The sequence below is a fragment of the Electrona antarctica genome, assembly GCF_951216825.1.
Source record: "Electrona antarctica genome assembly, chromosome: 10".
Taxonomy (NCBI): Eukaryota; Metazoa; Chordata; class Actinopteri; order Myctophiformes; family Myctophidae; genus Electrona; species Electrona antarctica.
Genome location: NC_136791.1, coordinates 15,337,641 through 15,358,738, shown reverse-complemented (window position 1 = coordinate 15,358,738; position 21,098 = coordinate 15,337,641). Strand labels below are relative to the sequence as shown.

Genomic DNA, 21,098 nt, shown 5'->3' with positions numbered 1-21,098 from the left:
GACCTCGACTTGTTGTTTATAACTGGTTGAAATGTGGAGACAACATAGCCTTTCATGAATGAACTTTGACTGTCTGTGACCAATATGTTCGCTCAAAGGAGGGGCTGCTGTTTTATACCCAGATCAGTGATGTCAACACATCTGAGGCACAATAATTATGCTCAAGAGCTAGGCCAATTCTTTCTTCTCTCTTGATGTGCCTGGTCCAAGTAATTATTTCACTAAATGATTAACCAGTTTGTAGAGTTTTTGTAGTTTGTGACAAAGCACCTCAATTGCTCCATGTATTTATTGACAACATATTAAATATGTGTCTGAGTGTTTGGTCTTGTGGCCATAAGGACTCTGTTGTTGTTACCAGTCTAAGTGCCCTTATTTTAATATACTGTATTTATATGTATGTACTGTATGTTTTTGTTTTGTTTGTTTTTTTGTTTTGTTTTTTACTTTTTTGTAATTGTATTGTCTGATGTATTATGTATTGTTCTGTTGTATTGTCTGTTTGTACAACAAAAGGAAAATGCAATAAATATATTGTTTAAAAATATATATATATGTGTCTGAGCAAAAGTGTATTATTATTGTTTTTGATTCACCATAATAAGGAAAATGCTACAGCATTGACCACTGTGAAATATTTCTACTCAGGCCATTGCCATAAGGTCTAAGATAATGCCTTTCTTTATCCCTAGGGTTGACTATCTGGCCTGTTTCTCTATTGAGCAAGTTTAACCCAATTTATCTGGAAGAACCCACAGCATCTGCCAATTAAATGTCTCTCCTCTGGTCCTCTTGACATTATTCCAATCTCTCTATTTTAAGATGTTTTTGTCTCCCAAACATTAAAATGTCACCTTCACTGCAATCCGAGAATAGTCTGTCTTGAGAGACTACCTTCACTGTGACTGTGTCACTTTAGACATGCCATTATTTAGCCACTCTTAATAAAGCCAAGCCTTGATCTAGCAACTACAGACTAGTCCAATCCAATCTTCCTTTCACTTCCAATATCTTGGAGAAAGGAGTTTGTAAGCAACTCCTAACTAAATGTCCCGCCTGACAACAATGATAGCATTGATAAGTTCCAGTCTGGTGTCAGTCTGAGACACTGCTCTCCTTTCAAATTTCGTCCTAATGTATCGTCTCTTAGTTAAAAAGCCAGGAGTGTTCTTTCTTTTTGTGCAAGTTTCACGTCTTTATCAATATATTGTATTTGTTTTCTATTCTATTTTATTGTTTTTACTTTTTATTTCCATTCATGTCATGTTTTTTATTGTAGAACACCTTGTAACTCTTGTTTCGAAGGCCGCTTTATAAATACAAACTTACATTTGTTTATTAAGAGAATAATGTCCGCAGACTGGCTCTTGTGCTCCACAATTTGTATTACCTTCTTGGTGGTAATAAGATTAGCAATACAAAGTGAGCAGACTTTATTTTCTTATTTTAGCCTGCTTTTCTATCCAGAACCTGGGATTTTATCGTTTGTTTTGTTTTGTTGACTTTTGTGCTAGAACACTAAAGTTATAGAATCTATAACTAAAGAATCTATAACTAAAGGTATAGAATCTATAACTTTAGTGTTCTAGCACAAAAGTCAACAAAACATGTGAGTTGGGGAAATCAGTTGATGCATCTATAATAACATAGATGGATCAGCTGAGTGGCCCAAATCACTCTCTCATTCACCAATCACATTCACATGAGCAGGGGCAGTGTTGGGGAACCAGTAAAGCATGCAGTATCTTAACGAAGTCCACACCCACAACACCAGAGGGAGTGCAACAAACCATGTGCAACCCAGATTTGGCACAAACAAGGGACTAAATTATTTTCGCTCCTATGCCACCAAAATGTGGAACGCCCTACCAACAGTCATTAAGAAATGTGAATCCCTTGACTCCTTCAAAACCGCTCTCAAAGGGCACCTACGGACGGCTGCAATTCGAAACTGGACCCTGTAAAAATCTGAATCCCCCACCCCCCACCCCTTTTCCCCCTCACTGTATATGTTTATTTTCCCTTTTTTACCTCCTTTATGATGAATTCCTGTTCTGTTCTTTTTGGCTATATAGAAGTGTCTATTTGTACATCTCTAAATGTTTTGATGATTTGAACAAGGTGGACCCTCTTGTAAACAAGTGTAATGCTCGTCCACTCACAGTTAACAGTCTTTGTATTGAGTTGTGCTTGAAATGTACTGTAATTCTGCAAACTGTTAATACATTTTTCAATCAATCAATCAATCAAGCTTTGGAGCCCCGAGGCAAAGGTCAAAATGTGAAAGACGTTATCATCAAATACAACTGTATTCGTTGCATTTGTTGTAATGTAATACAATTCCTTTGACCTGAACGTGACAAATAGTAAAGCCAGAGTGGTCTTACCCTTGGCGCCTGGCTGTCCTGAAACTCCTGCTATTCCTAAAAAGCGGAAACGTTTTCAGTGTTATAGTGTCACAATTACATTAGTTAGATAATGACAATAAAAGAGAGACTTCTTCAGAGCTATTATAATAACATCCATTATGTATGTTAGAGCCATACCTGGTGGTCCTTGAAGCCCAGGTACGCCTATAAAAGAGGGGTGTATTTTAGCACAGTCCCATGGATTTAAAGCAAAACACGACTAAGCATATTTGTAAGATGGTAATATTGTTCCTGCTGTTCTACATTCTCACAGAATGAGGCTTTAATCTTTGCCTTAATATGAAATATTCCGAGCTCTCAATGCGTAGCAGATGCTTTGAGAGGTTTCTCATGCGAAACATTCTGCCACAGTCAGTAGACATGCTGGCTTCTATGGAATCCAAATGACTGAGATCAGACGTGACTGAGAACTTGAATCCATGCAGTCCATTATCAATCATAGTTAGTTGATGTTTATATTGTAGGTACTGTAAGGACAGTACTGGTCTAGTCTGCCACTGTAGTACTGTAGCTGGGAGGCCTGCATCCCTAGACCCTAACATTAAGGACAGTACTGGTCTGGTCTGGTCTGCCACTGTAGTACTGTAGCTGGGAGGCCCGCCTCCCTAGACCCTAACATTAAGGACAGTACTGGTCTGGTCTGCCACTGTAGTACTGTAGCTGGGAGGCCTGCATCCCTAGACCCTAACATTAAGGACAGTACTGGTCTGCCACTGTAGTACTGTAGCTGGGAGGCCTGCATCCCTAGACCCTAACATTAAGGACAGTACTGGTCTGCCACTGTAGTACTGTACCCCTAACATTAAGGACAGTACTGGTCTGGTCTGCCACTGTAGTACTTTACCTGGGAGGCCCGCCTCCCCAGACCCTAACATTAAGGACAGTACTGGTCTGCCACTGTAGTACTGTACCCCTAACATTAAGGACAGTACTGGTCTGGTCTGCCACTGTAGTACTGTACCTGGGAGCCCAGCATCCCTAGACCCTAACATTAAGGACAGTACTGGTCTGGTCTGCCACTGTAGTACTGTACCCCTAACATTAAGGACAGTACTGGTCTGGTCTGTCACTGTACCTGGGAGGCCTGCCTCCCCAGACCCTAACATTAAGGACAGTACTGGTCTGCCACTGTAGTACTGTACCCCTAACATTAAGGACAGTACTGGTCTGGTCTGCCACTGTAGTACTGTACCTGGGAGGCCCGCCTCCCCAGACCCTAACATTAAGGACAGTACTGGTCTGGTCTGCCACTGTAGTACTGTACCTGGGAGCCCAGCATCCCTAGACCCTAACATTAAGGACAGTATTGGTCTGGTCTGTCACTGTACCTGGGAGGCCCGCCTCCCCAGACCCTAACATTAAGGACAGTACTGGTCTGGTCTGTCACTGTAGTACTGTACCTGGGAGCCCAGCATCCCCAGACCCTAACATTAAGGACAGTACTGGTCTGGTCTGTCACTGTAGTACTGTACCTGGGAGCCCAGCATCCCTAGACCCTAACATTAAGGACAGTACTGGTCTGGTCTGTCACTGTACCTGGGAGGCCCGCCTCCCCAGACCCTAACATTAAGGACAGTACTGGTCTGGTCTGTCACTGTAGTACTGTACCTGGGAGCCCAGCATCCCCAGACCCTAACATTAAGGACAGTACTGGTCTGGTCTGTCACTGTAGTACTGTACCTGGGAGCCCAGCATCCCTAGACCCTAACATTAAGGACAGTACTGGTCTGGTCTGCCACTGTAGTACTGTACCCCTAACATTAAGGACAGTACTGGTCTGGTCTGTCACTGTACCTGGGAGGCCTGCCTCCCCAGACCCTAACATTAAGGACAGTACTGGTCTGCCACTGTAGTACTGTACCCCTAACATTAAGGACAGTACTGGTCTGGTCTGTCACTGTAGTACTGTACCTGGGAGGCCCGCCTCCCCAGAGCCTAACATTAAGGACAGTACTGGTCTGGTCTGCCACTGTAGTACTGTACCTGGGAGCCCAGCATCCCTAGACCCTAACATTAAGGACAGTACTGGTCTGGTCTGTCACTGTACCTGGGAGGCCCGCCTCCCCAGACCCTAACATTAAGGACAGTACTGGTCTGGTCTGTCACTGTAGTACTGTACCTGGGAGCCCAGCATCCCCAGACCCTAACATTAAGGACAGTATTGGTCTGCTCTGTCACTGTAGTACTGTACCTGGGAGCCCAGCATCCCTAGACCCTAACATTAAAGACAGTACTGGTCTGGTCTGTCACTGTACCTGGGAGGCCCGCCTCCCCAGACCCTAACATTAAGGACAGTACTGGTCTGCCACTGTAGTACTGTACCTGGGAGGCCCGCCTCCCCAGACCCTAACATTAAGGACAGTACTGGTCTGGTCTGCCACTGTAGTACTGTACCTGGGAGCCCAGCATCCCCATGAGGCCCAGATGGACCTCTGAGTCCAGGTGGCCCGGCAGGTCCTTGGTCACCTGGCGTTCACAAAGGAAGAAAGAATCAATTCATTGCATTTCAAGGACCCAGTGTTTTGAACATTTTTAAAGCACATTTTGATGTTGATTTAGTCAGTCTTTTGACAAAAGATTAATTTAAGTTACATTTTTGTCATCTGAAATGTTTTAATTTTAGTCTAGTTTTCGTCGACTACATATCATGAGATTTTATTTTAGTCGACTAAATGTACAGTTGATTTTGTCAACTATAAGATGTATTTTGGCGGCTCTCGCTGGTGTCGTAATGCCATTTCACACTTGGTTGCTTGCATGCTGAAAATAGGCGATCTACAACAAGCTACATGAAGAACACCCGAGCGCAACCAAACATAGAATGACTTGTCCTTTAGTTCTACTGGATCTCTTTTCCCCTCGCTAACATTTTAGTCTAGTTTCTATTTGTTGTTGCATCTGTCAGTATATTTAGTCATAGTTTTAGTCATCATAGCTTAGTTTTTATTTAGTTTTTATTTAGTTTTCCTCAATAAAAAGTCAACAGACATTTTTCATCATAGTTTTAGTCGACAAAATCAGCACTCAGTGTACAAATGGACCTGAAAGGGTATATAGAGCCCTACAGATCCCAGGTCAATGAAGTAATGAGGGGTATGTGTTGCAATGGAGGAAGCATTGTGTAATTATATAAATCCTTTACCTCGTGGCCCTTTGGCACCGTCATTTCCAGCGGGCCCTGTTCCAGAAGTGAGTGAAAGAAAGAAAGAGAGAGAAAGAAAGAAAGAAAGAGACATGAATCTTTGAATACTGGAGAGGTCGCCCGTTTTACCAACTCGCCCCGGGCGTACAGCCGGCGGAACTGCTCAGCCTGGTATTCCTAAAGTAACCTAAGTAAACTGATTGATTGATTGAACATTTTTGATTGATTGGAAATGCCTAAACTTATTTCTAACCTTATTCTCAGTAAAACAAATACAAGAATACAAGCGCCCCACTGAGCGGTCGGTGTGAGGTCGGCGGAAAAAAACGAGGGCAACTAAGTCGGATTTGTGGCGACATCTCCGGTTACAGAATCTTTTAACAATAATCTACATGGTACATGGTGGACACCCATGCTCTGTGTTTTGCCTATACTGTTGTGGATTGACTTTAATTGATTCATTCAAGCTTTATTTATTCTCAAAATTCCATGCCAAAACAGACACATGGCCAGAGTTTCTATTATCAGCGTGGGATATCATATATTCCATGAGAGAGGTGCACAAAAAGCAGACCTACCAAGTTCAGTACAAACTCTACGCATGTTAGGTTTTTGTTTTCACGGCGGGGTCGACCCATTCACTCACCTGTTGGTCCCTTGGGTCCCTTCTCTCCCGCTGGCCCTGACAGTCCTGGAATACCAGGTTCCCCTGAAGGAGAGGTGGAAAGTAGCTAAGTACATTTACTCAAGTACTGGACTTAAGTGTGAGGTTCACAGTAAAGGGTGTGTTTGATGATGCAAGTGTCTGATGCTTGCAGTTTGTCAGAGTCTAAACAGTACTGTGTGTGTGTATATATATATATATATATATATATATATATCGTCTCTCTCGGTTGTAAACCTTATAATACAACCGACAGAGACAATGTATATATTTTGGACATAATGCACATCCAAAACTGTTACTTTTCAGGTTTCAAATTCAAAAGTAGCAGATCTACAAGCTCAAAACGTGTTGATTTGCACCGCGTTTGGAGCTTGTGGATCTTCTACTTTTGATGCTTTTGTGTGATGCTGTAGTATGATCAAGTGGGGCCTTAACACTTTCAGCACCCCCTGGTGTTGATTTAAAATGACCGCAGGCAGCCAGGGCATATCGGTGTATTCTCGCCAACTACTTCCGCCCACACAGCCCGATACAACGAGATGAGGAGCAAAAGGTTTTACGAGCAGCAGCCGACATGTCTACGTTTTCACCACAAGCGGTAATATGGCTGGCGCGATGCGATCAGAAATCACTATCTCTGCCTGACAGCGACAATATATTAATTATCTGTTGACAGCCATATTTATTTAATGTTTTGTATGCTGCACTCACCTGATGAACCGCGTAGTCCCTTATCTCCCTGGTCACCTGTAATGAATATTGATTAAATCACCTTTACAAATATAGATGTTGTAAAGCCGTCTACAGGGAGGCCATTGCTTAAGCCGCCAGATTGTATATATTAGCGGTATAACTTAAACAAACCTTTAATCCCCTGAGCTCCAAAAGGCCCTCTCTCTCCTGCAGAGATGAATGTTGGAATGTTTCAGATAACGCCAATGAATCATCTGTGTGCTTGATTATATTAAGCCCATGGAGAACAGTAAATATTTGATCAGCGGTTCTCAGACTTTTTAATGTCAAGGACCCCCAATTTGGCATGTATTCGGCCAAGGACCCCCATCACTCTGAGAGGGTACAAATCGAACCAAATGGACGCGTTATGATTAGGCCCCGATTGCACCCATTAGGATCCATTTGTACACTCTCAGAGTTACAGACATGTAATGTCCATTGGTTCCTAGTTCCTACCTATCAATCATTTGCTGGGGAGCTGTTACCAGTCTTAAATAAAGAACCCAAGTTTCTTCATTGATTGAGAAACATTACACCCTTGGAAGCCAGTCAAGGACTGGCTTCCAAGGGTGTAATGGGGGGTGTAATGGGGGGTCCGCGGAGCCCTCTTTGAGATCCCCTGATGTAAATGAACATACCTTTAACACCAGGTGGCCCGGCCTCGCCTCGAATACCTTGAGGACCTTGTAAACCTATACGGTACGACAATAAGCATGACATTAAACATCAAATCTGAGGCCACTCGAATGTTGAATTCAGTCAGGATTGAGTTGATGTTCAGTTTGTCAGGGTCGCTCTGCGCTGCCTGAATGGGAGGCAGAGATAAACTCACCTGATACTCCAGTAAGTCCATGAACTCCAGGTGGGCCTGCAACACAGAGGAATGATTAAGATAAGAGTGATCCACGGTGACGCATTTATAGGAGTTGAGGCCCCTGGGCTAGAGTATTTGTTTCGGCCACTGTACCCTTACAGCCACGTGGCAAGCCGTGCTGGCGATCGTTTTGTCCGAAACATTCTGGCAAAATCACCCTAATAAAACTAAATATACAATAACTAACCATGGGCGGAGTTAAGGTGCAGGGGGCCCCCTGGCAAAAAAAATAAAAAAACGTTTTGACCCACCCGGGGGGTCGCGACCCACGAGTTGAGAACCCCTGCTTTAAGAGACCGGCATCACTATGGTTACAAATCTGCTGTAAAGCAGGTCGTCTCTGGCTGACTAACGTGAGTTGTTGTGACTCTTATGTACATGCTGCTGTGTTGTTATCCTGCCGAAGCTTTTCAGTAAACTTTACTATTTTGATTATAATCATTTTGTGGACATTCGAGACATATTACAAAGATGCCCCCGCCAGCCCGCCCCTCTGCAATGAACTAGCCTACTTATTTCCGCAGTTTTCTAAAGTGCAAAGGAAACACTGACAGCAATCAGGTAAATAAACAAACTTGCAGGATTGCAGTGTCCTGTCAATGCCGGTTGTTGTAACTTCTGGCTTCTGACTGTAGTTTGTAATCATCTCTCTTATCATGAAATTATGACTCGCTGTACGGCTGTTCAGTGTGTGTGTGTGTGTGTGTGTGTGTGTGTGTGTGTGTGTGTGTGTGTGTGTGTGTGTGTGTGTGTGTGTGTGTGTGTGTGTGTGTGTGTGTGTGTGTGTGTGTGTGTGTGTGTGTGTGTGTGTGTGTGTGTGTGTGTGTGTGTGTGTGTGTGTGTGTGTGTGTGCGTGCTGCTGTACTACCTAAATAACTCATCTTTAGGGGTTAGGGCATTGTAAAAAAACGCAAAAATAATAAAATAAAGGTAAAAAAATCGCGCAGGATTCCTTCCCAATGTTTCGCACCCCCTGGGGTCAAGTTCAAGCTACACCCATGTAACTAACCACAAATCTCACTTGAATTGGATTGCAATACTTTAGAATTTCGTCATTAAAAAAATGATGGGTGCAGTCCACCCTAGCCCAGTGATGAATGGGCTACTGGTGATCCAGTGTTGATGAAAAATGCGGTAGACTTACCATTTTTCACTTCAATGCAAGCGCACGTTGCATAATTCGCACAAGGCATGACTGTGTCCAGAGTCAGACCATAAGAAAATTACATTGACATTTTGTCAAGAGCATAAAAGCTAACATACAATATTGCTATGCACATACTGTACAAAGATATGTTATGTGCAACTCCTACTCACTTTCATTGTTATTCGCCATGTGTTAAAAAATGATCTCACCTTTAGGTCCGATCAGCCCCATAGTGCCCATAGGGCCAGGAGCCCCGGCTTCTCCGGAATACCCTGCATGAACAAACGCAACATGTGAGCTTGTAGCTTGTATTTTCAGCATGCAACCAAGTGTAAAATCAGGCATTACGAGTTTACGACACCATCAAGGCCCGCCAAAATACATTTTAGTCGACAAAATAAACTGTAGATTTAGTCGACTGAAGCTAGACAAAAACTAAAACATTTCAGATGACTCAAATATTTATTCAAAACGCTATGCATAAAACTAAATCAAAATCAAGATCAACAACACTAAAATAAAGTCATACCTCTTTCCCCTTTCTGTCCAAAGCCTGGTTGACCTGAGTCTCCTCTGGCCCCCGGTGGGCCTTCCTGGCCCCTGCGACCTTGTTGCCCCTCCGATCCGTGTTCCCCTGGTCAGGTGCATTACAGACAAGACATTATACAGACTGTCCCCCTGGTCAGGACATTATACAGACTGTCCCCCTGGTCAGGTGGATTATACAGACTGACTGCATGTCCCCCCCAAACGGTGTGACTTCCTACCCTCCTTCAAAACCGCAATAAATGAGCACCTGTCTGCAATTTGCAACTGGACCTAGACAGGTCTTCTAAAGCTTGACACCAGAAACCGTAATAAACAGGGGAAAACATGTTTTAGGCTCCTTTTCCACAAAAATAACTTTTAGAACTACTTCCGTTCTAGATTATTGGAACCTTGGTGCTTTCACGGAACCGGCGGCCATTTTCTGGTTCCAGTTCAAGAGCAACTTTTAGGGTTCTGAACCAATTCATGTTCAGTGTCGCCTACCCCCCCCCCCCCCCCCCCCAGAGTGACAGCCAATCTAGCGCATTGTTGCTAGCTGGGTCCCAATTCATCCAAAATCAACAAGATCGTGTAAGTTTTTGATTTTTGGCATGATGTTAGGTATGGTTATAAGGTTTTCAAAAACCATCGCAAACGAGTTGGGCTCGCCCCCTAGTGGTCTGTTTGCAATTAATCTAAAATTAAAGTATATGTTTAAAAACCAAAATAATTGATAAAAGAGATTTTCCAATGGATTCTGTTAGTTATTTTCCCCCATTTTTTTAGTATGTTGTTTAGCATACCAAAATATTGGGGGAAAATAACTTCTGGAAAGGCATCATTTGCAAGATGGTGTCCACAATGGCTGCCGCAAGCTTAAAAGGCCTATAAACTGGGATTTAATACATAAAAAATCATAACAATTATGCACTTGGTGACAAGTTTTTGATTTTTGGCATGGTGTTAGGTATGGGCATAAGGTTTTCAAAAAACATCGCAAACGAGTTGGGCTCGCCCCCTAGTGGTCCTTTTGCAATGAATCCTATGTTAAATAGGCCAGCATTGGATTCATTGCAAACAGACCACTAGGGGGCGAGCCCAACTTGTTTGCGATGGATTTTGAAAACATTATGCCCATACCTAACATCACGCCAAATATTTAAAACTTGTCAACAAGTGCATAATTTATATGATTTTTTACATCCCAGCTTTATAGGCATTTTGCAGCTATCGTGGACGCAATCTTGAAAATTATGCCTTTGCAGAAGTTATTATTTCCTACATTTTTAGTATGTTATTTAGCATACCCAATACTAATAGAATCCATTGGAAAATATCTTTTATCAATTATTTTGATTTGTAACCATATACTATATATTAGATTCATTGCAAACAGACCACTAGGGGGCGAGCCCAACTCGTTTGCGATGGTTTTTGAAAACCTTATAACCATACCTACCACCATACCAAAAATCAAAAACTTATCACCAAGTGCACGATTTTAACGAATTGGGACCCAGCTATATATGCTGCTTTACACACAATTGCACTTTCAGCTGCCCTTCTCACCAACAATAAAACACACATCTTTTTAGACACCATTTATTTCATTTGGATTAGCAGGGTCATTTTCTGTGGAGCTAAAAAAAATGCTTTTTTTTTTTTTTGAGGGGCCCCTGGTGCCCAAGGGCCCCTGGGCACGTGCCCAAAGTGCCCATATGGTAGATCCGGCCCTGCTGAACTGGTTCAATATTAGGCGGGAAGAAGAACTGAACCGGTTCAACCTCGGTGGAAAAGGGGCCTTAGTGTCAGGTATAGTTCTTGCAGTGGCATTATGGCAACTGACAGTGGTGTAAAGTAAATTTTGAGGTATTTTTTACTTTCTTCAGTATTTTCAATTTTCAATACTTTTACTTCTACTCCACTATACATCTCAGAGGAAACTATTGTACTTTTACTCCAATTATACAAAAACTTTAGTTACTTAGTAGATTTAGATTATTATTACAAAACACACTATACTTCAGCCCTATATATGTTTCTACCAGTTGAAAATAGCCAATCTACAAGGTCACAATGTGTCGCATCGCAACACATTGTGACCTTGTAGATCTGCTATTTTTAAAAGATTTGTATATATTTTATTCATTTGAAAACTTGTAAAAGTGAACATTCAGCATAATGAGTACTTTCTACTATTGGTACTTTAAGGACATTTTGATAACAATAATTTTGTTGTACTACTACCCTAGTAAATTTTGGAATCCAGACTTTTACTTGTAACAGTATTGTATACAATATATTCTACATTGCAGTATTGATACTTAAGTAATATCTTTGAGTACTTTTTCCACCACTGGCTAATATGGCGATGACATTGACATATGGCCCCAGTGGCCAATGCGGAGCTCTATGTATTTATGTCTATATTATGACCAGAGTACTTGTAACACATGTAGTAGATGCTTCTGAATTGTACTGTTACTGTACCTTGGATTCCCTTCTGTCCTTTGGGCCCTTCGGGCCCTGCTGGGCCCATGTTACCTGCAGCACCTGGGGTGAAAGAAACATGACAGCATATTTACTCATCATTCAGCGCAGATACTTGACAGGAAACAAGTACAACGCATGTACAGTAGTTATAACAGTCATCCTCTACTGTCTATCTTTGACTTACCTGCAATGCCAGGTAATCCACTATCACCTGAAACGGAAATTAACTTCATTAGGTTGATATTTTTCAGTGAATAATTAGCCAGTTAAACGGTGTATACTTTGTCTTATACTTTGTCTTACAAGCTCACAACACATTGCAACTCGCAAAGAAGCGTGTTGTGAGCTTACTGTATGTAGATCTGATTAGATTTTCACCAAATGTTTGCCTAAATATATGCCATTATTTTAAGAAGGTGACGACAAGGAATCATTGAAACTGAAATGATTGTCTCTTGCTAACCTTTCAGTCCAGGAAAAAACAAAACAAAACAGAATGCAGGTAAACTAAAGAGGGGGAAATGTATCAGTTCGATAAATAACTTGTGGACTAGTGGACATTTTACCTTTAACTCCTCTCGCTGAAGTTGTAATAAAAGCTGTGAAAGAACAGAAATGGGTTCAGTGTTTTAATCTCGGTATAAAGATTTAAAATCTCTGCCATCAATACTTTCTTCGAGCTGTTGGAAATAATAACTAAACTTATGAAAGAGGCAGCAAGATCAAATCTACAGCAAATGGAGACAAGACGTCACATCAACATTCGCAGTCGGCTAATCAATATTTATTAAGCTGTGTCATCTAGCAACACGGCCATTTTGGCAATAAGATTTTTTTTTAAAAAGTTACTCAAAATCCACAATTCAACTGAACCATGAATGCCAAAATGCACAGTTCAATATTAAACCAAGAACCGTTGCACCTTGTGCGTGCGTGCGTGGCGTGGCGTGCGCAATGCATGCTTAAATGTGTGAAGATGTTCAAAGTTCAAACGTAATCCATGAAGTCAGTGTTGTGACCCACCTAGGAATGCCTGTGACTGCAGCTCCGCTCTTAGCAGTTGCTGGATCTTACTGTGGAGCGCAGCCTGGTCTACATATCCTGTGCCCACTCCAACCCCAGAGCCTGTAGCACTGCCCGCATTGATGCCAGTGTTGCTATCTCCACTCCAGCCGGTGCCATACACGAAACCTGCACTGGAGCTGCCAGCAGCGCCTCCACTGGTGCCAACGCCTCCACTTTGGCCGGTGCCATACACGACGCCAGTGCCCACGTTGGTGCCAGCGCCTGCAATGCTACCAGTGCCACCAGCCTGGCCAGTATATATGACATGATGAGTGCTGCTGCTAGAGCCTCCTCCGCTGTTGCCCGCCCCCGTGCCACCAACACCAACACCAGCCCCATACACGTGTATATGAGTGCCTCCACTACTGCCACCGGCGCCTGCGCTGGCGCCGGCGCTCCCACTGCTACCGGCAGCACCTCCGCTTGTGCCGGTTCCTCCGCCGTGGCCGACGCCTAACACGATACTGGTGCCGTGGCCAGTGGCGCCTCCGCTTCCGCCGTGTCCGGTGCCAGTGTACACAACTCCCGTGCTGCTGCTGCTGCCGCCAGCTCCCGTGCCTAACGCAGAACCAGTGCCTCCACTGTGGCCAGTGCCCGCCACGCCGCCTCCTACTCCGCCGCCACCGATGGCGATACCAAGTCCAGTATTGGTGCCTCCAGCGGAACCAGCAGAACCAGCAGCACCTCCAGAAGTACCAGCACCACCAGCGCCAACCACGATGCTCGTTCCTCCTGCAGAGCCTCCGGCGCCAACGTGGGTCATGGTACCTCCACTGGAGCCTCCTCCGGCGGAGGCCAGGTGCAGGGTGTTGTCGCTGTGTCCTGCTGCATGGCCCGCAACAGCACCTCCACCTAGGGCTGGCACCATTACAAAGTTGACGATTAATTGTCACACAAATAATTGCGATTTAACAATTTAATCGTGTTTTTTGGCATTGAACGTTGGAATATATGAATAAAGAATACATTTCTGTTTGCCTGGTAATCAAAAAAGATGCACAGGGAAGATATGACAAATAACTGAAGTTTCCCTAATCGAAGAAACACACCATTATGGAAAGTTAAGGATTTTTATTGGAATAAAGAATTGGAGGGAGGAGGGAGGATGCAAACATTGCTGGAATCGTGTGTTAACGTGAAAAGCAAGGCTTCTGGGTGGTTGTTTGGGCATGGTATAAAATAAATGGTGGAAGGTAGATTGGTGAGTGGGTGGAGTTAAGCTGTGTTTCTCCGCCTCCTGAACATCTGTTGTTCCAACGCCATACAAAAAGAAATGACACGTCGAAAGTGACACTTTGTAAGCTTGTAGATCAGCCATTTCAGCTTTTTTTTTTAAATGTTCAACATGGAAACTATTATGACGATCATGACGAAATAATTGCTATTATGTCCAATAATTGTGATTGGACGACTATGCACAAATTGTGACAGGCCCTACCTCCACCTCCAGCGGCTCCGGCGATGTAGATGTCGTTGCTGGACAGGCGGCTGGTACGAGCGGCGATGACCGTGGACTCAGCCTCCAGGGACGCCACGCGATTCTTCAGCTTCCTCACGTCCTCCGCTGAAGAGACACACGGAGACGTGGATTATTTATTATTCATTCAAAGATTCTGTACTTTGAACATAATATAAACATTAATAAAACCAGTGTTGATTTTGACAGATTTTGACAGCGTCAGTGAGATTTTTTTCATAGTTTTAGTCAACAAAATCAACACTGAAGTATAATCATGCATAAATACAATAGTGCTGGGTCGATCAGCACCACATTTATTTGGCACACAACCAGTAAGCCAAGGGATTACCTTCGCTCTGAATGTTTCAAATCGGCCTCATGGTGATGCTATACTAGCCCGTTTGACCTTTTGGCCTAATAACTATTGAACTATATCATATATACATTTGAGCCGGTAACATGTTGTGAGCGAACATGTCGTGTGCAGTTCAGTTCGGCAAGTCATAGACAGTGACGCATGTTGACCATCGAGCCATTTAGCATTTTCTTCAAAACACACTTTTTGGTACTCCTATACATTTGGTCCAAAACCCACACGAATCACTCCAAAAACATTATATATAGATCATGAATTCAACATCAAAAGAACCCTTAAACGGAATCACATGTTGAGGGGCCTCCATTGGGATGCAGCTGTTTTCACTTTCACTGCTGACCATAATAGGGTGTTTCCACTTTCATTTCTGACCATAGGGGGCGCCACACGTGCAAAAGTAAGTTGAACCATTTCCCTCTGCAGCTTAGTTCCTCGTGTCCTGAGACAACTGCAACCCACAACATGCACAGCCCTGGTTTATTTACCGTAGTAAATCATTTCTGGACTCAACTGGTACAAGTGACCATTCAAACATTCCAGTGGAGACACTGTAATAATGGTTCAATACAGATTCTTAGTTAAAAAGGTCCTTCTGCACACCTAGGAGTTGCTAACCTAGGAGCACACATAAGAGCAGTCACTAGTCAGTCTTTCTCAATGCAGATGCTGTAATGACAGCGTATGTGCTGCTATAAAGTACAAATTCAAAAAGATAAACTTAGGCCTACATCGATGTTGGTGGCATTTGATCACAGTGACAAGATTTCAGAAACCTGCTAAGGCATTTTGGGGTGAAAGGGTCAACAGTCAAGTTCACAATCTACTGTAGGTAAGGGTCAAAATCACATACTTAAAGGACCACTTCACCACTTTTCAACCTATCTTCATATAATAGGTCCTCACTAATAATCGTGAATAAATGGCGCAATTTCTTTCTACTCAGTCTGTGTCTCATGGGAGGACTGTGGGCAGTTCAGAAACCCATCCACCAGTGACATCATCGATGGGGAATACAAGCCAATAGAAACTGCAGGCTTTCTAGTCCTGAAAAGTTGCAAAAATGGAAGCCATCGTTCTCACGATAATACAAATCTAAACATTTTTGTCAAAAAAAAATCTTGTTTAAAAAAAATCTGCCTAATGATGATGTCACTGGTGGACAGGTTTCTGAACTGCCCACAACCCTCCTATGAGACACAGACTGAGTAGAAAAACATCGTGCCATTATATCATGATTATTAGCGAGGACCTATTATATGAAGATAAGTTGAAAAGTGGTGAAGTGGTCCTTTAAGAATGAAGAGACTTACATTCCACATGCAAAATGAGATCACTGAGATCACTGATCACACTGTGCTGTCAAATAATGTTATAAACATAAAGTATACTTTGTCTTGAAACGGTGAGAGGTCAAGGTCACAAATTGTGACCTTGGATTGTGACTCACAATCCAGGTGAAATTTGAGGAAACAAGGTGACAGAGATAGGGATGACATGCAGCAAAGAGCTTCAGGTTGAATTCAAACCTGTGGCTGCCGTGCAAGGTCTGAGCCTCAATGGCACACGCTTTGCCAGGTCAGCCACTGGGGCATGCCAAAACGGCATATCTTGGGATTTGCACAGTGTTTAGCGGAGGTATTCACTCTACTGAGTACAACCTATCTAGTTTCTGAAATGTTTTTGAATGTAGTCCAGTAATAATGTAATTTGACCTCAAACTAATTTAAAAAAAAAAAAACTCAGCTGATTTTGCATCTTCAATATATCCTGAATAACAGAAAAAAAGTTGCCTGGAATTGTCTGAGGGGAAAGTGTTGAAAATGGCCTCTACAGTATGGTCACCATTGACATCCTATTATAAGGCAATATTTTCTAAATTTCCTTATGCTTTAAGTAGCATGTGACATATCAAACTAGGGGTTTTTCATGATGCTGAATCCATTCCAAGCATTAGTTTTGCACAAAAAACTCCTTGGGCTAAAAACCGTCTTGACAAATGTGATGATGTCAGCACATTTGGGTTGCTATGGCCAAATTTAGCCCTTTTTTGATCCTGTATTTTCCTGTACTTAGTGTACTAATGTAGAAAACAACAATGGAAAGCAACCCAGCAAGGGTACAAGTGTACACATTTCTTGCTCATCTTAGCATAATGGTGTTACCATGGGTAACACCATGCAGTGCTGGAGTAGCTGAAAATGACTCAAACTGACGGGAAAAACAAAACCACAAAGAACATCCCCCATGACAAGAAGTGAGTCACAGATTACACACACAGCATGTACAGTAGGATGGGTGGAGAACATTAAACAATGTTGAGATCATCATCATCATTTTTCGACCGCGGTCGAGATCATGGATTCCACAATGCTACGCCAGACTTCCAGGTCCTTCATTGCCACCCCCAGTTCCTGCCTACTGAAGCACCAGTCCTTCATTGCCACCCCCAGTTCCTGCCTACTGAAGCATGTGTCCCTAGCGATGACATCAGGGAACGACAGCTTTCTACCTCTGGTCCGCCCTGAGGCAGGACTCCAGAGAAGAAGGGAAGATATAACCTCATTGTCAGCTGGCCTCCAACTGTGTTGGTCTTTATCTCAACAAGACGAAAACTGAATACGTAAACATATGCAAATCCAACAATAACCACATTATAAAAACACTTAACAACACTCTTCTGTATTTGGGTTCATATATATCTTCTTCCCAAAAGGACTTTCAAACTAGGAAGGGTATGGCCTGTTGAGATTATGTGGTTGATGCACCATCCAACAGACATTGGAATGCCCATCAAGTATATTTTTTAAATCTATAATTTATCTGTGATGGGTTTGGCCATGAACCCCCATTTGGAAAGACTTTGTGCCAGACACCCCCATGAGAGAAGATTTGTCAACATTTGTTCCAAAATAGCACATGAAGCTCCTAAATCTGCTATTTTTGAACAGCCAAAAGCTGGCTTACAGTAAATGTTTAAATCTTAAAACAATTCCTCATTTTTGCTGGAGACCCCCTGGAACCCTCGGGGGTCCCCACTGAGGCCTCACATTAAGTAGCAGCGCCATAACTTTAACCCTCAGACAGTGATCGTCCATCTCAGGGGGAATCTCCCACGACTAGAAACAAAAGTCACTGTGCTGTGCTGTGTGTGTGTGTGTGTGTGTGTGTGTGTGTGTGTGTGTGTGTGTGTGTGTGTGTGTGTGTGTGTGTGTGTGTGTGTGTGTGTGTGTGTGTGTGTGTGTGTGTGTGTGTGTGTGTGTGTGTGTGTGTGTGTGTGTGTGTGTGTGTGTGTGTGTGTGTGTGTGTGTGTGTGTGTGTGAGTGATGTCATGCAGCAACCATTTCTGGAGCTTCTCCACGATAATGAATAGCAGCCTGCCATTTTAGTGGCCATGTGACACAGTGTTCATGCTCAGGGTACATTTTCCAGGGATATATGGGCATTTCCTGGCCCAGAACTGTTACAAGCACTTGTGAACTGAAGATAATGTGCTTGTAAAAACTTTGTTTTTGTTGAGCTTGTAAAAAAAACAACAGTTCCCATTAGCCTATTGTTAAAGGAGATGCTCCAGAGACTATCACTTGCTGACGTCACAGGTCAGGGAGCGTGTGACTGTGTGTGTGTGTGTCTGACTGTCTATCCCTGGCATAACTCGGGCACCGGCCGACCGATCGATTTCAAATTATCCGTGTGTGACGCTGATGAATTGTATTTTTATAGCGCTTTTCCAAGTGCTCAAAGCGCTTTACAATGGTTCATTCATTCATACATTGGGAGGTGAAGCGGCGAACAGTCGACGCCAGCGTCCTCCCTTCCCACATTCACACACCAATGGTGGCAAGCTAACACCAACCAACTCATTGGAGGCAATGTAGGGTTCAGTGTCTTGCCCAATGACACTTCGACATGTGGACAGGAGGAGCCGGGATTCCAACCGCCGAACCAGGGATCATTGGACGACCTGCTCTGAGCCACAGCCGCCCAATGATGACCTCGTGGATGTTTTTTTGGGGGGTGCACTCAATGAGGCCAAACAGGAGTCCCAACTGAACTCACCCAGTGCAATGAGGCCAAACAGGAGTCCCAACTCACCCAGTGCAATGAGGCCAAACAGGAGTCCCAACTCACCCAGTGCAATGAGGCCAAACAGGAGTCCCAGCTCACCCAGTGCAATGAGGCCAAACAGGAGTCCTAACTCACCCAGTGCAATGAGGCCAAACAGGAGTCCTAACTCACCCAGTGCAATGAGGCCAAACAGGAGTCCCAACTCACCCAGTGCAATGAGGCCAAACAGGAGTCCTAACTCACCCAGTGCAATGAGGCCAAACAGGAGTCCTAACTCACCCAGTGCAATGAGGCCAAACAGGAGTCCTAACTCACCCAGTGCAATGAGGCCAAACAGGAGTCCCAACTCACCCAGTGCAATGAGGCCAAACAGGAGTCCTAACTCACCCAGTGCAATGAGGCCAAACAGGAGTCCCAACTCACCCAGTGCAATGAGGCCAAACAGGAGTCCTAACTCACCCAGTGCAATGAGGCCAAACAGGAGTCCTAACTCACCCAGTGCACATAGGCCAAACAGGAGTCCCAACTCACCCAGTGCAACGAGGCCAAACAGGAGTCCCAGTAGGAGTAGGGAGAGGAGGAGGAGTCCCAACAGCCACTTCCACCAGGAGCAACAACCTCCACAACAGCCTCCTCCACCAAAGAAACCTCCTTCCCTGATCTCTGAGGAGGACACAAAGTGACACACAATATTAACTCTCGTAAATTGAGTACCACAGACGAATAACAGTCTAAGTCCACACTATTGATCCATAATATATAAATGATAGATAAGGGTTCAGGACAACGACAACGTTCACCACCAACACAATCCTTATCATGAAACCCCCTATTTATGGTAGTTATAGCGGATATTTCAGCTGTTAAGCCCTCTGCATTCAATGCCATTTGATTGGCTGATCAAGTAAATGGTTAATTATAGCTTAAAGCTGGTTAAATGTAGCCTAACTATTTCTGTGCGATACTGTTGTATGAGGAAGTAGTGAATTAAGGCTTAAGTGGTTAGATTTAGTTGATTATAAAGACAATTATATCATGTATATCATGTCGATATATATACATGCAAACATACAGTATATAATAAAACAAATTATAAAAAGTGCTTGTTTTTTTCATTAAAGTATTTATTTATTGATGATTCAATTAATCAAAGAAATAATCAATAATAATTGCTAAGAAATAATGGAGCTCAAAATCCACTACCTTCATATTAATGTTTACAATGTAAAATACCTGCATATGTGGCTTTGTCTTTCATGAGAACTCCAGATCCGTCTGTTAACAAAGAACATTACAACGGTAATTAGCATATGGTTATTAAACACAGTTAATTATTGGACTCATAGTATTGGTGTTATCATGCTCACTCATGGCTGACTGCGACTTGAGCGTGGCCTGTTCACTGTAGTGAATCACCTTCTCCTTCTTCATGGAGTCTCCTGACAGTGACCCTGCAAACCACACACACACACGCGCACACACAAACAGGCACACGTACACACACACACACACACACACACACACACACACACACACACACACACACACACACACACACACACAACCACAAATTAAGAGTAATCAAGAGCATGTGAAGCTCAGTTCGGAAGGAAAAGGACGTTTATTTTTATCTCATGCACAGAGACAACTCAACGTGCTTTATTATGCAAAGCCTAAACATAATGACAAAACTAAATGAAAGCAGCATTAAAAATAAAGGTCAAAGCGCAATTATGCTTTTATGCTTAAACTATGAACTATGAAAACTATGAAAGCTATGAACTAAAACTTTTACATTTCATGAGATTTAGCCTCGCAGACCCAACACTAAAGAATATTTTGTTAGCGTTGGATAAGATTGTGTCCACAAATCCATGCTGTATTGATGTGATACCATAGGATCATCAAAATAACAACTATTTGACATTCTCTAATTGTGTAGACTTCTTGTAAATTAAGTAATTCAAATGTTTAACAAAACTCTTGAGAGCATGATTTTACACTCTCAAGGGTTAAAGATCTACTGTGTAAGGGTCCATTGGGTTACCAACTTTCCATCATTTAGCTGGGGACTACCCGAAGGACTACTGGTTGAGAACCACTGATTAGTTATCTATT

The 21,098-nt window shown here is 43.0% G+C and overlaps 1 protein-coding gene across 1 annotated transcript in view; it reads right to left on the bottom strand.

The window, feature by feature from the left end:
• Positions 1-21,098, bottom strand: part of col17a1b (collagen, type XVII, alpha 1b) — a 61,192-nt gene that overhangs the window by 21,201 nt on the left and 18,893 nt on the right. The window contains exons 15-33 of the mRNA XM_079512679.1: positions 20,348-20,431; positions 20,214-20,255; positions 19,512-19,643; positions 14,519-14,644; positions 13,039-13,938; positions 12,582-12,614; positions 12,200-12,226; positions 12,013-12,075; positions 9,524-9,628; positions 9,204-9,266; positions 7,806-7,841; positions 7,612-7,665; positions 7,103-7,138; positions 6,950-6,985; positions 6,218-6,280; positions 5,572-5,607; positions 4,824-4,895; positions 2,547-2,573; positions 2,388-2,423 (exon numbers count right to left, since the gene is read on the bottom strand). Of these exons, the coding sequence (XP_079368805.1) occupies positions 2,388-2,423; positions 2,547-2,573; positions 4,824-4,895; positions 5,572-5,607; positions 6,218-6,280; positions 6,950-6,985; positions 7,103-7,138; positions 7,612-7,665; positions 7,806-7,841; positions 9,204-9,266; positions 9,524-9,628; positions 12,013-12,075; positions 12,200-12,226; positions 12,582-12,614; positions 13,039-13,938; positions 14,519-14,644; positions 19,512-19,643; positions 20,214-20,255; positions 20,348-20,431 (1,971 nt within the window). The remainder of the gene's footprint in view (positions 1-2,387; positions 2,424-2,546; positions 2,574-4,823; positions 4,896-5,571; positions 5,608-6,217; positions 6,281-6,949; positions 6,986-7,102; positions 7,139-7,611; positions 7,666-7,805; positions 7,842-9,203; positions 9,267-9,523; positions 9,629-12,012; positions 12,076-12,199; positions 12,227-12,581; positions 12,615-13,038; positions 13,939-14,518; positions 14,645-19,511; positions 19,644-20,213; positions 20,256-20,347; positions 20,432-21,098) is intronic.